This window comes from Stigmatopora argus, chromosome 1 (assembly GCF_051989625.1).
Source record: "Stigmatopora argus isolate UIUO_Sarg chromosome 1, RoL_Sarg_1.0, whole genome shotgun sequence".
Taxonomy (NCBI): Eukaryota; Metazoa; Chordata; class Actinopteri; order Syngnathiformes; family Syngnathidae; genus Stigmatopora; species Stigmatopora argus.
Genome location: NC_135387.1, coordinates 1311630 through 1325695, shown reverse-complemented (window position 1 = coordinate 1325695; position 14066 = coordinate 1311630). Strand labels below are relative to the sequence as shown.

General features: G+C 45.2%; 1 protein-coding gene across 8 annotated transcripts in view; it reads right to left on the bottom strand.

Annotated features, from left to right (window-relative positions):
* mgat5 (alpha-1,6-mannosylglycoprotein 6-beta-N-acetylglucosaminyltransferase) overlaps positions 1-14066 on the bottom strand; it is a 166604-nt gene that overhangs the window by 22026 nt on the left and 130512 nt on the right. For all 8 annotated transcript variants that reach the window (XM_077602033.1, XM_077604184.1, XM_077606399.1 and 5 more), the window contains 3 exons: positions 11001-11150; positions 1563-1709; positions 1358-1474 (listed from right to left, as the gene is read on the bottom strand). In XM_077602033.1, the coding sequence (XP_077458159.1) occupies positions 1358-1474; positions 1563-1709; positions 11001-11150 (414 nt within the window). The remainder of the gene's footprint in view (positions 1-1357; positions 1475-1562; positions 1710-11000; positions 11151-14066) is intronic.

Here is a 14066-nt window from a genome sequence, read left to right as displayed (position 1 = left end):
ATCCGTTCCGGAACTGAGCTCGTATTACGAGATTCTCGTAACTTGAGCGGACGTTTTCCATTGAAATGAATGGAAAACAAATTAATTTGTTCCAGCCCTCTGAAAAAACACCAAAAACAGGATATTGGATTGGAAAAAATGTTTTATTTCTTCTAATTCGCCATCTATTAACAAAGTAACACATAACTAGTGGTTTAATAGTAATAAAATGTGTTTAATCTAACTAAAATTGGGCAGATTTCGCCGACGGGAGACAGAGACGTTTGGGGGCGTGGGGTTCTTTTTTTTCCCCACGACAACGCACTCGTAAACGGAACAAACTAATTTAAATTAACTTGGATTAATATATACAGACACTCAAACATACGTTTAATGTAACTTTACACAAAACTGAATTCTAATTTTGTTGTAATCTTTTGTAAACTTTGTTTTCCGGGTTGGCGGTTTGCCACGCATCCACCCTCACGTTTGCTATCGATGGACTGTTTGCTGTTGTATTGCCTTCAAAATATACCCAAAATGATGCACACAAATGTCCTCACAATAGGATAACGCACGACCATTTGCCAACGAGAAATAGTCTTTAAAGAACGATCGCGGGAGCTTCTTTCCTTAGAAAGAATAACAGGAAATACAATAGTTGAGCTTACCCACGTATTGATTGTGGGTAATGAAGTTTTATTCTGATAAAGGTTGCCATTGCCTATGGGTGTTGTGTGCACGAGTATACTTCATTACCCAGAAAGCCCTCTTTTTGCCCCGCGCGTTGTGCGTTTCCTGGTCGTATGAGAAACTCGTCTGAATTAATCGTTCCGTGCTCGTAGATATTGTTACACGGAAGATATGCAAAAAAGACCTGGCTTAGTCGCATCAGGAAATTTTGATCGCATGACGGGCGAATTATTCGATCGAAATTTCCGCCGTAAGACGAGAATTTTGTATGACGAGCGGTCGTATGACGAGGTACCACTGTATTGTTATTTTATGTTGCAGAGCAAATGTTGTTTTCAAAAAAATATGCCTGTCAGAATTTCTGCATGTTTTATTATTCATTACTTTATATATTGTTAAGAGGGAGTTGTCATCTCTCATTGCATGATAGAACAACAAAAACGCCTTTTAAAAATCATATTTTATATTCTTTTTTCTTTAAGTAAAGTGACGTAGCTATTTTCATAATTGAATTTGAAGTTTCGAATTTGAAAGACGAAAGTTTATGATAGTTATTGTGATAATGATCATCAGACTGATATATATATATATATATATATATATATATATATATATATTGGTGATAACAATTTTTGTCATATCAGCCACGCCGAGTTGTTGGTTATAAGACAATTAAAAAAAATACCTTGCGGCTGAGAATGGAGTGGATTGCTCTTTCTACTTCTGCAGGATTATTAATATCAACAGTCCACACATGGGGTTGTCCAATGTAAACCTCAGCGTAGGGGTGCTGAGAGGTCAGCTGCAAACATGGAGGCAGACAGCGGGTTCTAGCACATTTGGAAAGACTTGTGTAAAATTCTTGATTACAAATGAAAATAAAAAGTCACCTCTCTTAGAGTAGGCTTTCCCTTGAAAAAGTCTGTGTTCTTGCTGCTCTTTGGTGGGTTGAATTTAGGGTTGAGAAAGACACACCCATTGGCAATGGCTTCAAGGGGTGCAGGGCCCTCGTAGGGAAAAGACAAACCCACAAACAACTGCAATACGTGAAAGAGCGAGAACAATTAGAGGAATTGATCTCCACATCTAAATCTTATCTACACTTTATAATCTCAATCTCAATTTGAAAGGTTTCAAGGGATTGTGACAGTTTGTTGATCCAGATGATCAAGTAACACATTTCATAGCTGTCATCTTTCACTCACAATAGGAGTTCTAGTTTAAAGGCCCCATATTACGTGCTTCACCTTTTTCGATAGTTCGGACTTTGAGTAGCAACAATACATAGTCCTTTTTTTGTAAAATTAACAAAAAAAATGCAAAAGTATACGCGCACTGCATCATTTCTTATGTTTCATTACTGTGCTGGCCATTATTGTAGTTGTCCCCCCCCCCCCCCAATAAATTCAATGCTTTTTGTTTTTTTGCTAAAAACTTGTTTGTCAAGTCAACTAAGTGGCAGATACGTCTACCCTCCTCCAGACCAACAGGGGGCAGAAAAACCCCAATCAGACTAAACTCTCCACACTTCCTGCCTGAAGTCACAGACAGTTTATAAGCTCAGTAGTCTAGCTCACCAACAAAGTACAAAACAAGACGAGACATGCAACTAAGGAACCAAAGACACCCTTCAGTTCCTGGTCATACGCAACTGGTAGGATCAGACTACCAGTACATACCCAACGACTAGTGCTGCAACAGTAGGATCATTAACACTCACTGTTCCCCTGATTTAGAGCTCTTGGCAGTTCGGTGAAGGCCCTTCTATCTACCTAGGGAGCAAACGATAGTCATTTTAATGGCTGTTTACATCCCACCGGATTCTAACGTTAGCACGGCACTTAGCCTCCTGCTAGCAACTGTAAACAAACAGTAGCTTGATCACCCCGATGGAGTCCTTATTGTCGCGGGTGACCTCAACAAAGCATGTTTAAAGACTGTTCTGCCTAAGTTTATCCAGTACGTGAAGTGTCACACCAGAGGAGATTAAACTCTAGACCAGGGGTCTCAAACTCAATTTACCTGGGGGCCGCTAGAGGCCGAGTCTGGGTGAGACTGGGCCGCATCAGGATTTCCACAAGAAAAGCACTGATAAAACATTCCAACGTTATCAAATACCTTTATTTTTTAACAAAAAATAATGAATTAAATAAATTAACTTAAAGATGAATAAAAAATAAATCAATCAGTAATATAAAACCAAATAATACTAATGAGCATACAGTAGATATACACTGGCTGGCTAAGTAGAGAAAATGAATTATTTTTATTCCGTTTCAAATGTCTGTATTAACAGCTCTTTAACCTTTAACTTTCTGAACTTGAATGGAACATTGAACATGAAATATTCTGAACACGGCTTCTTTTGCCTACTCCTTGCTGCTAGAGACCTGGCAGCGCTTCTTCTCACATAGTCACATTTGGCTTGAGGGAGGAAGCAGTGGAGACCCTCAGTAGAGCTTGAAGATGCTCATCAGTAAGTCTGGACCTGTACTTGGACTTATTGAAGTTCAAGGTGGAGAAGAGCTTCTCACACAAGTATGTGCTCCCAAAAAGGCACATGGTCCGCTTGAACCTTCGGGAAAGTTCAGGGAAGCTGGGGGTCAACTCTCTCAAAAATTGCCCAAGCTTGTCTGCTTCTCCACTCACCTCCCTGAACTTGGCTTTGAGTGCAGAGTTGCACTGCAGGTCAATGAGCTCCATTTGAAGCTCAGGAGGGGCATCTTGCACATCAAAGGAGTAGGGGTCCGCAAAAATTTGAAATGTGGCTTTGTGTGTCTTGAAGTCTGCAAATCTGTGATCAAATTCCTCCTGTAGCTTCGAAATGGCCTCAACATACTTCTCACCACTGAATGGTGTGCCTGCATCCACGAGAGCCTTGCATGCTGGGAAATGGCAAAGGTTTCACTGAGAGAGCTGGGCTTTCCATAACACAAGTTTAGTGCAGAATGCTCTCACGTTGTCATAGGCAGCACTGACAAGTTGCCCCTGGCCTTGTAGCTTCTTGTTCAGTACATTAAGCTCATGTGTGATATCAACAAGAAAAGCCAAGTCCATGAGCCATTTGGGATCACTTAGCACAGGATCAATCAACTCACAAACGGCGTAGCTAGCTTTGACTGCTGCATTACTGTCTTTGGTAGCCTTCTTGAAGAGATCCTGTTGCCGCAGAAGACGTGTTTTAAGACTGGCAACCTGGTTGGCTCTCTCATCTCCCTGGTATTTTTCGTACTCCACAGCATGTCTCGTAGTACAATTACGTTTCAAATTGTATTCCTTGTGCACCGCAACTTTTTCAGTGTAAATGAGACACGTCGGGGTGCCCCTGTGTTCAACAAAGAAATATTGCACTCCCCACTTTTCTTGAAACTGTCTGTGCTCATCACCGACCTTTCTCTTCACGGCAGGCTTTGAAAGAGACATCTCTGGGGCTCTGTAATATGTTTTTCCACTTGGAATGAGTCTCGGGTTGATCTTTCACATTCAGTCTCGCGGGTTTGTGGCGCATGTGCACTTTCGCTCTCCGTTTCAATCGCGGAGATGGCTACAGACACTGACACAGGCTGGATCACGGATCATAGCGCCTCATTCAGTTCTATGCTGAGAGCAGCGGAGGAGTGTGCGCGCCGAGCGGAGTGATCGGCCTCACGGCTTCTCCTCCGCCCAGCTGATTGGAGGAATGAATGAGTGAGTGAGCGAGGCACTGGACAGCCCGGCCGATGTCCCGCCCTCCAGAGCCGTATACCTCACCGTGATTGGTTCATTCAGCTCCGAACCAAAGTTCCCTCTAATTTTTTGTTGGTCTGAGCAGAAAGACAACCTCCCCGAGCGCACTGAGTACCAGTGTGAGCGACATCATCGGTACTCGGATGATTCGCCTAAAGACGTTTCACCGACGGACGTTTGACAGACGGGCAGGTCGCCGAATGGACGTTCCACCGAACGTTCATTCGGCCGAACGGAGGTTCCGCCGAAACGGGATTCGAACGCTCGCCCCGCCGGATCGTGTGTGTACAAGTTTTTCAACCTCGGCCCGCGGGCCATATACGGCCCGTTAGGATTTTTAATCCGGCCCGCCGCCGGTGTTGTCCAAATTATAGTAAAAATCAATGTTCGTCTACCATCAATGGCAGTCCGGGAATAAGCACTCTTGGGCAGGCAGATGTAGCAGAACCGAGCCGTAAAATGACAGCATTCGGGTCAAATCCATCCTAAAACAGCATTTAATGATTAAATACAAATACTGGATGATATCGCGATGGAGGCAAAAAAACGTCTATAGACGTCCATTCGCCAAACGGCTCAAAATGCTCTCAAATTCGGTCAAATCCAGCTGAAAACAGCGTTTAATGATTAAATACAAATACTAGTATTTGTATTTAATCATTAAACTAACATACTAGTACGACCTGTCCGTCTGTCAAACGTCCGTCGGCGAAACGTCTTTAGGCGAATCATCCGGTCACGACATCATCATTGCTTGCTATCGGCACACCAGTATCACACCTGCCACAAGCAGGTGCATGTCAATGTTCCCTCTAATTTTTCATGTAAAACATGCTGTAAAACAAGAAAAACATGAGTGGACAGAGCTACTGCCACTGGCTGCCACTTAAACGGCGCCATCATGGGGAAAGGGGTAAAAAAAAAAAAAAAAAAAATTCAAAAAAAAAAAAATTGATCTTTCATATTAAGACGGGGGCCGCAAATTATCGTCCCGCGGGCCGCAGTTGGCCCGCGGGCCGCATGTTTGAGACCCCTGCTCTAGACCATTATTATAACATCAAACGTGCATATAGAGCAACACCCCTCCCTCACCTTGCTGGATCCGACCATCTCTGCCTGTCCCTTACCCCCTCAAACATCCCACTCCGGAGGCTAACAAGGCCACAAACTAAGATAATAAAATCATTGCCTGAGGGCGCCCTTTCTCAGCTGTAGGACTGTTTTTCCCGCACCATTTGGGAACTTTTTGAACACCACAACCTGCAGGACTACACGGACACTGTACTTTCCTACATCCAAAACTGTCCGGACAATGTCACTGTTAATAAACGTATCCGGGTTTTTCCGGACCAAAAACCCTGGATGACCAGTGAGACACAGGCACTCATTAAATGCTGTAACACCACCTTCAGGTCAGGGGACAAGTTACAATACAGCCCTGCCAGAGCAGACCTGAAGAGAGGCATTAAAAAGGCCAACTCGGCATATACAAGGAAAATGAAGGAGAACCTGAGAAGGTGCTTAACGCCTGTGCTGACCAGCTGACTGGGGTTTTCACAAAGATTTTCTGTAGTCAATAATATATTTTGATTTCATCATATTTTTTTAAATTTGGTCCATAAACATTCAAGTCATTTTAGCACTTCTAAAATTCCAATGAGGGCTGCTGCGGTGTGGTCATGTGCGTTTTCAGTCTCTTTGGTGTGCCTTAGGCACTATTACCTGTCCCTAAAAGGCCAACCATTGACAGCGTGAATGATTATAGGCCTGTTGCACTTACACCTGTGATCATGAAGTGCTTTGAAAAGTTGGTCGCCCCCCACATCAGGGATACAATCCCTCCCTCAGTTGACCCTCACCAGTTTGCCTTTAGAGCAAACAGGTCCACTGAGGACGCCATCGCCGTAGCTCTACACACAGCACTGAGCCACCTGGAGCACCATGGGAACTATGTGAGGATGCTTTTCATTGACTATAGCTCAGCCTTCAAAACTATAATACCTGACATTCTGGCTGACAAACTCCCACCTTGGACTATCCTCTTCCATCTGCTGCTGGATTAAGAACTTCTTAACCAAGCGTCCACAAACTGTTAGACTTAGTCCCCACCTCTCTTCCTCCATTACACTGAGCACTGGCTCCCCTCAAGGCTGTGTACTGAGTTCTCTTCTATACTCCCTGTACACATAGGACTGTACACCGACCCATCCCTCTAACTCCATCATCAAATTTGCTGCTGACACCACGGTGGTCGGACTCATCTGGGGTGGGGGGTGGGGGGGATTTGGGGGGGGGACTCTGCCTACAGAGATGAGGTCTACAAACTGTATTTGTGGTGTTTGGTGAACATTCTCACACTAAACACCACGAAAAAATAAAAACATAATCCTGGTTTTTCGCAAACGAAGCACAGATCTGGCCCCACTCCTCATAAATGGAGTATGCGTAGACAGGGTCCAGTCCTTCAAATTCCTGGGGGTCCACATCACGGACAAGCTCTCCTGGTCTACAAACACCACGGCAGTAGTGAAGAAGGCCCAGAAATGACTCCAATTCCTCAGGGTACTCAGGAGGAACAACTTGGACACCAAGCTTCTGGTAACCTTCTATAGAACCACTGTGGAGAGCATCCTGGCATACTGCATCACAGTGTGGTACGCTGGAAGCACGGCAGCAGACAAAAAGCCCATGCAGAAAGTGATTACCACTGCCCAGAAGATATTATATTACTTATTTATGTTTTTACTGGGAAAACCCACTTTGTGGAGTAGCACCACCAATTTCATTATACGCAGCTGTGTATGATGACAAAAAAGGCTTTTGATTTGATTTGAACCCGGCTAACATAGTCACCTCAGACAACCACTTCGGCAACCTCCTAAGGTACCTGAAAGCCCAAGAGGGAATCTTGGAGAGGGTCGAGGAGCTTAAAGCATGTCGAAAGCCTGAGAAAAGATCAGTTGAACCCAAGTCAACTGAACCCAAGAAATACGCCTCAACCAAGTCTATGACTAAAGGGGGATGTGTCGTCTGTGGGGATCAGGGGAACAGAGAAAAGCTTTTCTTCTGAAAGACGTTCAAAAATCTGAAACCAAAATACAAGTTGAGTGCCGTTGAAAGGCTGGGAGCTTGCAAAAAGCAAAAATGAACTCCCAGTGATCCTTATGCTCCTCAAAGTTAAAACCAATGCAGGTCAGAAGATCGGAACACTGATTGAATTGGCGTCTGACATTAACTACATTACCCACAGCGCTGCTAAGAGACTCAACTTCAGGAGTGAGAAGATCACTGTATTTGTCCATGGTGTTGGGAGAATGGTCCTGAAAGTAAAGACAAAAAGGTATCAGCTCCGAGTGAGAATCAAGACACCCACAGGGACTGAAAGAGCCCATGAACTCACCTATTATGGCTTGAAGGAAATAGCCAAAGTACAGAGAACTATCAAACATGAAGAACTGAAAAGGTTCTTCCCAGATGCCAGCTTAGAGGACCTGCACAGACCAAAGCAGATCGAGCTACTCATCGGTCACCGGGAAGGACGCCTCGCACCGCAGAGAGTGAAAGTGATCAGAGCTCGTCTTATGGGATGGACCACTGGGAAAGACCGTTTGTGGAATGCACCCAGACCTCTTTGAGGAGGAGTGTGGCAGCTCGCACATCCAAAACGCACTTTGCACGGTCCATGAGGGCCTCAGCTGTGAAATACCAAGAACTCACAGCATCAGAGGAATTCAAAGCTGAAACCAGGAGCACTGTCGCAGACAAAGAATTTCTCAACTGGTGGAAATGGAACAGTATTGGAGCAGCTTGCGGACAAAGGTGGGGAGGATGCAGATGTGGCAACTGCCAGCCAGGAGGCAAGGAGATGACACTGAGTGAGGAAAGAGAGCTGGAAATCATCAGAAAAGGCCTCACCTATGTCAACGATGATGATTACGTCAGCGAACCTCACTGGGATACAAAATACCCATGGATTGAAAACCCTATTTCTCTACCCAACAACAGAAGCGGACTAGAAGCCACCTTTCTGAGAACAGAAAAACAACTCAATAAAGAACCCAAGTGGATAGTGGCATAGGCATTACAAGTCCATGAAATGGTGGAAAGCGGAGCAGCAAAGAAACTCACCAAATAAATGATAACCAATTGGAGGGGACCGGTGTGGAACGTTTGCCACTTGGTAGCGTCAAACCCCCCTTCCACTACACCCGTGCGTCTAGTCTGGAACAGCAGCCAGAAGTTCAAGGGACTTAGCATGAACGATATCCTACTGAAAGGGCCAGACGTCGTCAACCCAATTTGAGGAGTGGTACTCAGATTCAGAAGAGGACTGTATGCAGTTCTTGGAGACATCAAGTGCACAACTCAGTGTGGTTGGAAGAACTAGAAATGCACCTATACATTTCTTTGGAGAGACACTGAAGACAGTGAAATTGAATAGTATGCCATCACCCGAGTCAACATTGGTGATTGTCCAGCAGGATGCATTGCACAGCTGGCCATGAGAGACTGCAAAGCTACCCATGTTTATTCACCTAAAAGAGGAGTGTAGAATCCTGGATGAAGATTTTTATCTCGATAACGTGCTTACCTCTCATAACAACTTGGGAAAAACTGTATGGATGCACCAGATGAGTCGAAGAGATCCTGAAAGCAGGCGGTTTCTTCTTCAAACCCTGGCTCCCGTCAGGTCAAAGTGCGAGGCAGATGCACACATTAGGAGTATCATCCAGCAATGTAGTCATTCACCAAATCAAAGAAGAGAAGATGACAAAGCTCTTGAAGTCGGCTACCTTGTCGAAAGTGACAAACTGTACCCAATGACCTCAGTTAACTTCTCAAAGAGAAGAAAGAAAATGAGAGGGGGTCAAAACCTCCTGGAAGAAGAAGTGAGAGAAAAAAACTCCCAATCGACTGACTAGGAGACAATTACTAAACCAGGTAGCTAGCCTCTATGATCCGATAAGCCTTGTCACCCACTCCAAACAGAAGGGTGCCATTCTGGTCAGGAAAGCTTTCCAAGAGGCTGGAACCAGCACAGCCCAAGACACAAGGGACAAACCATTGTCAGAAAAGTTGAGGGAAGAAGCAATCCAGTTATTTAACGAATACATCCACCTCAGCCAAGTTACCTTCCACAGAACTGGACCCGAAAATCGTGGGGTGACATTCTCTGATGGAAGCGACCAGAGTTATGGAGCCGTGGTGTACCTCAGATGGGATAGTCAGACTCTTCGAGTCCAAGGCAAAACTCACACCACTTGACCAGAGGGGAGAACCAGTAAAAGCTGAAATATGTGGCGCTGTCTATGCGGCTTGCCTCAGAAGATACATTGAAAAGCACAGTCGAATGGAGATTAAAAAATGGTTGTCTAGCCTAACCAACTAGACAGTCAAACTGTGTTAGGAGCAATCCAAGTAGGCTGTTACGGATATCAAACTTTCTTCGCGAACAGAGTTGGAGAAATTCAGGTTGGGGCAAAAATTGAGGGAATTACACAAAAACTTGACAGTGTTGTGACGAAATTGGTAACACACGAACACTGCTGGAAAAAGCTTCTATTTTGAAGGAAGGGAAAATAACAGGAAGAAGCTTATTCCATTATTTTGATCAAAACATCATACTGAAGACTGCTTTGATCAAAGAAAGCAGGGTGTTTTGGGGCTAAACTGCAGAAACATATACCAGTCTTAGATGCTTTCCATGCGGACTAGCTGCCATAGTTAACGATGAAATGGGAACCAAAACAATAAGGTTTCAGCCATCTGTACTGGCTCTGACGCCTTGTGGTGTAGAAGTTCACTTGCCTGACTTTGGTGTGGGAGGCACAAGCTCGATTCCCGCTGGTGGCGGTATGATTGTGAGTGCGGCTGTTCCTTTGTCTCTGTGTGTGTGCCCTATGGCTGACTGGCGACCAGTCTAGGATGTAGTCTGCCTTTCGCCCGAAGTCAGCTAGGTTAGACTCCAGTAACCCCCGCAACCCTTTCGAGGATGCGTGTAGTGGAAGATGAATGAATGAATGAATACTGACCCTGACTGGAGTCACTAAATGTGCACCAGTAAAAAAAAATCCAGATTTAAATTTCAGATGAGAAATTATTAATTTGGCATCCTTGCTTGTAAACTCGAGGTCGTGAATGTAAGATATTTATCATCTAGCGATCCAATATGAATGAGCCCAAGATGCTTGCATGTTGGCCTCTTTTCTGTCAGTCACAGGGGGCCTTGTTTCAACTCTGGTTTTTACTTGACAATAAAATCTCAGGTTCTTTGGTACATACTTTCACATCTGACCAACTTTCTATTTCGTATTTCAACAACATTCGTCTACCTACAAGTTTTACATTGGCCTCTGCCAAATCCTGTCCTCCTGTCACCGGTGAAGGCTGATCCATAGTGTGACACCATTTTTTTGGGGTATAATTTTAATAGTTGTGGATCTGTGTCTTGATAGTTTATTTTGAATACTTTTTCAGAAGATACTATCATTTAATCAAAGTGTGAAAATCTGTGAAAGTGGGACTAGTTCTCAAACATGATTGATTGGTACAAGATTGAGCAGATTGTTATTTTGGTTTTAAAAACAACCTAATATGCTAACCTTGGTTTCTCGAAGAAGAAACTGTAGGTCACGTCCGCTCAAGATGCCATGGTTCCTCACGTAGCTGGGAAGATGCACCGTGCTAGTGCCATGCACAGTGCCATGGATTTCCATGTAGCTGTGGATTATGTCAAGGTATTTTTTTTTGGCCTATAACAGAGAAAAAAAAACCTGTAGAAAATCCATACGAGTAAACATTTAGTTGAAAAATGGGTCTAATTACCAGAACATCGTGACCGGATGATTCGCCAAAAGACGTTTCGCCGACGGACGTTTGACAGACGGACAGGTCGCAGAATGGACGTTTCGCAGAACGGAGGTTTCGCCGAAACGGGATTCGCGCGCTCGCCCCGCCCCCGGATCGTGTGTGTACAAGTTTTTCAACCTCGGTTAATCTAGCCCGCCGCCGGCGTTGAACAAATTATAGTAAAAACCAATGATTCATTTCCCTTTGCCGCTCATCACTCTCAATTTATTTGTCTACCATCAATGGCAGCCCGGGAATAAGCACTCTTGGGCGGGCATGGCAGCCCGGGAATAAGCACTCTTGGGCGGGCATGGCAGCCCGGGAATAAGCACTCTTGGGCGGGCATGGCAGCCCAGGAATAAGCACTCTTGGGTGGGCATGGCAGCCCGGGAATAAGCACTCTTGGGCGGGCATGGCAGCCCGGGAATAAGCACTCTTGGGCGGGCAGATGTAGCAGAACCAAGCCGTAAAATGACAGCAATCGGGTCAATTCCATCCTAAAACAGCATTTAATGATTAAATACTGGAGCTCTTTGGACACTAGAACCGAGCCCAGGGAAGTGAATTCCTCGGTAAAATGTCGTGATGGAGGCAAAAAAACGTCCATATACGTCCATTCGCCAAGCGGCTCAAAATGCTCTCAAATTCGGTCAAATCCAGCCGAAAACAGCGTTTAATGATTAAATACAAATACCGGGGGTTTTTAGACATCAGAACCGGGCCCAGGGTGGTTGATTTCCCCGATAAAAGTGCACTTTACAGAGTTACCTGACCCAATTGCAATGAATAAATTTGCAACGAAAATAACCCTGAATCGGCAAAACTCTTCCATCCGGTGAACAAATTGTGGATTATGTCAAGGTATTTCTTTTGGCCTATAACAGAGAAAAAAAAACCTGTAGAAAATCCATACGAGTAAACATTTAGTTGAAAGATGGGTCAAATTACCAGAAGATCGTGACCGGCTGATTCTCTCTGTCTCTCTCTGTCTCTCTCTGTCTCTCTCTGTCTCTCTCTGTCTCTTTCTGTCTCTCTCTGTCTCTCTCTGTCTCTCTCTGTCTCTCTCTGTCTCTCTCTGTCTCTCTCTGTCTCCCTCTCTCTCTGTCTCTCCCTCCCTCTGTCTCTCTCTGTCTCCCTCTGTCTTACTCTGTCTCTCTCTCTGTCTCTATCTCTCTGTCTCCCTCTCTCTCCCTCTGTCTCTCTCTGTCTGTCTCTCTCTGTCTTTCTCTCTCTCTCTCTTACTTTCTCTCTCTCTATCTCTCTCTGTGTCTTTCTCTCTCTCTCTGTGTCTTTCTCTCTCTCTCTGTGTCTTTCTCTCTCTCTCACTGTCTCTCTCTCTGACTCTCTCTGACTCCCTCTGTCTCTCTCTCTCTGTCTCCCTCTGTCTCCGTCTCTCTCTCTCTGTCTCTCTCTCTATCTCTCGGTCTCCCTCTGTCTCTCTCCCTGTCTCTGTCTCTCTCTCTCTGTCTGTCTCTCTGTCTCTCGCTCTCTGTCTCTCTCTCTCTGTTTGTCTCTCTGACTCTCTCTCTTTCTGTCTCTCTCTCTCTGACTCCCTCTCTCTCTGTCTATCTCTCTGACTCCCTCTGTCTCTCTCTCTCTGTCTCCCTCTCTCTCTCTCTCTCTGTCTCTCTCTCTGACTCCCTATGTCTCTCTCTCTCTGTCTCTCTCCGTCTCTCTCTGTCTCTCTCTCTGTCTCTCTCCCTCTGTCTCTCTCTCTTTCTGACTCTCTCTCTCTCTCCCTCTCTCTCTCCCTCTGTCTTGCTCTGTCTCCCTGTCTCTATCACTCTGTCTCTCTCTCTCTCTGTCTCTCTATCTCTGTCTGTCTCTCTCTCTCTGACTCTCTCTCTTTCTGTCTCTCTCTCTCTGACTCTCTCTCTCTCTTTCTGTCTCTATCTCTCTGTCTGTCTCTGTCTGTCTCTGTCTATCTCTGTCTGTCTCTGTCTGTCTCTGTCTGTCTCTGTCTGTCTCTGTCTGTCTCTGTCTGTCTCTGTCTGTCTCTGTCTGTCTCTGTCGCTGTCTCTGTCTGTCTCTGTCTCTGTCTGTCTCTGTCTGTCTCTGTCTGTCTCTGTCTGTCTCTGTCTGTCTCTGTCTGTCTCTGTCTGTCTCTGTCTGTCTCTGTCTGTCTCTGTCTGTCTCTGTCTGTCTCTGTCTGTCTCTGTCTGTCTCTGTCTGTCTCTGTCTGTCTGTGTCTGTCTGTGTCTGTCTCTGTCTGTCTCTGTCTGTCTCTGTCTGTCTCTGTCTGTCTCTGTCTGTCTCTGTCTCTGTCTGTCTCTGTCTGTCTCTGTCTGTCTCTGTCTGTCTCTGTCTGTCTCTGTCTGTCTCTGTCTGTCTATGTCTCTGTCTGTCTCGGTCTGTCTCTGTCTCTGTCTGTCTCTGTCTGTCTCTGTCTGTCTCTTTCTGTCTCTGGCTCTGTCTGTCTCTGTCTGTCTCTGTCTGTCTCTGTCTGTCTCTGTCTGTCTCTGTCTGTCTCTGTCTGTCTCTGTCTGTCTCTGTCTGTCTCTGTCTGTCTCTGTCTGTCTCTGTCTGTCTCTGTCTCTGTCTGTCTCTGTCTGTCTCTGTCTCTGTCTGTCTCTGTCTGTCTCTGTCTGTCTGTCTCTCTCTGTCTGTCTCTCTCTCTGTCTCTCTCTCTCTCTGTCTCTCTCTCTCTCTCTCTCTCTCTCTCTCTCTCTCTCTGTCTCTGTCTCTCTCTGTGTCTCTCTCTCTCTCTTTCTCTCTCTCAGTCTCTCTCTCTCTCTCTCAGTCTCTCTCTCTCTGTCTCTCTCTCTCTGTCTCTCTGTCTCTCTCTCTGTCTCTCTCTCTGTCTCTTCTCTCTTTCTCTC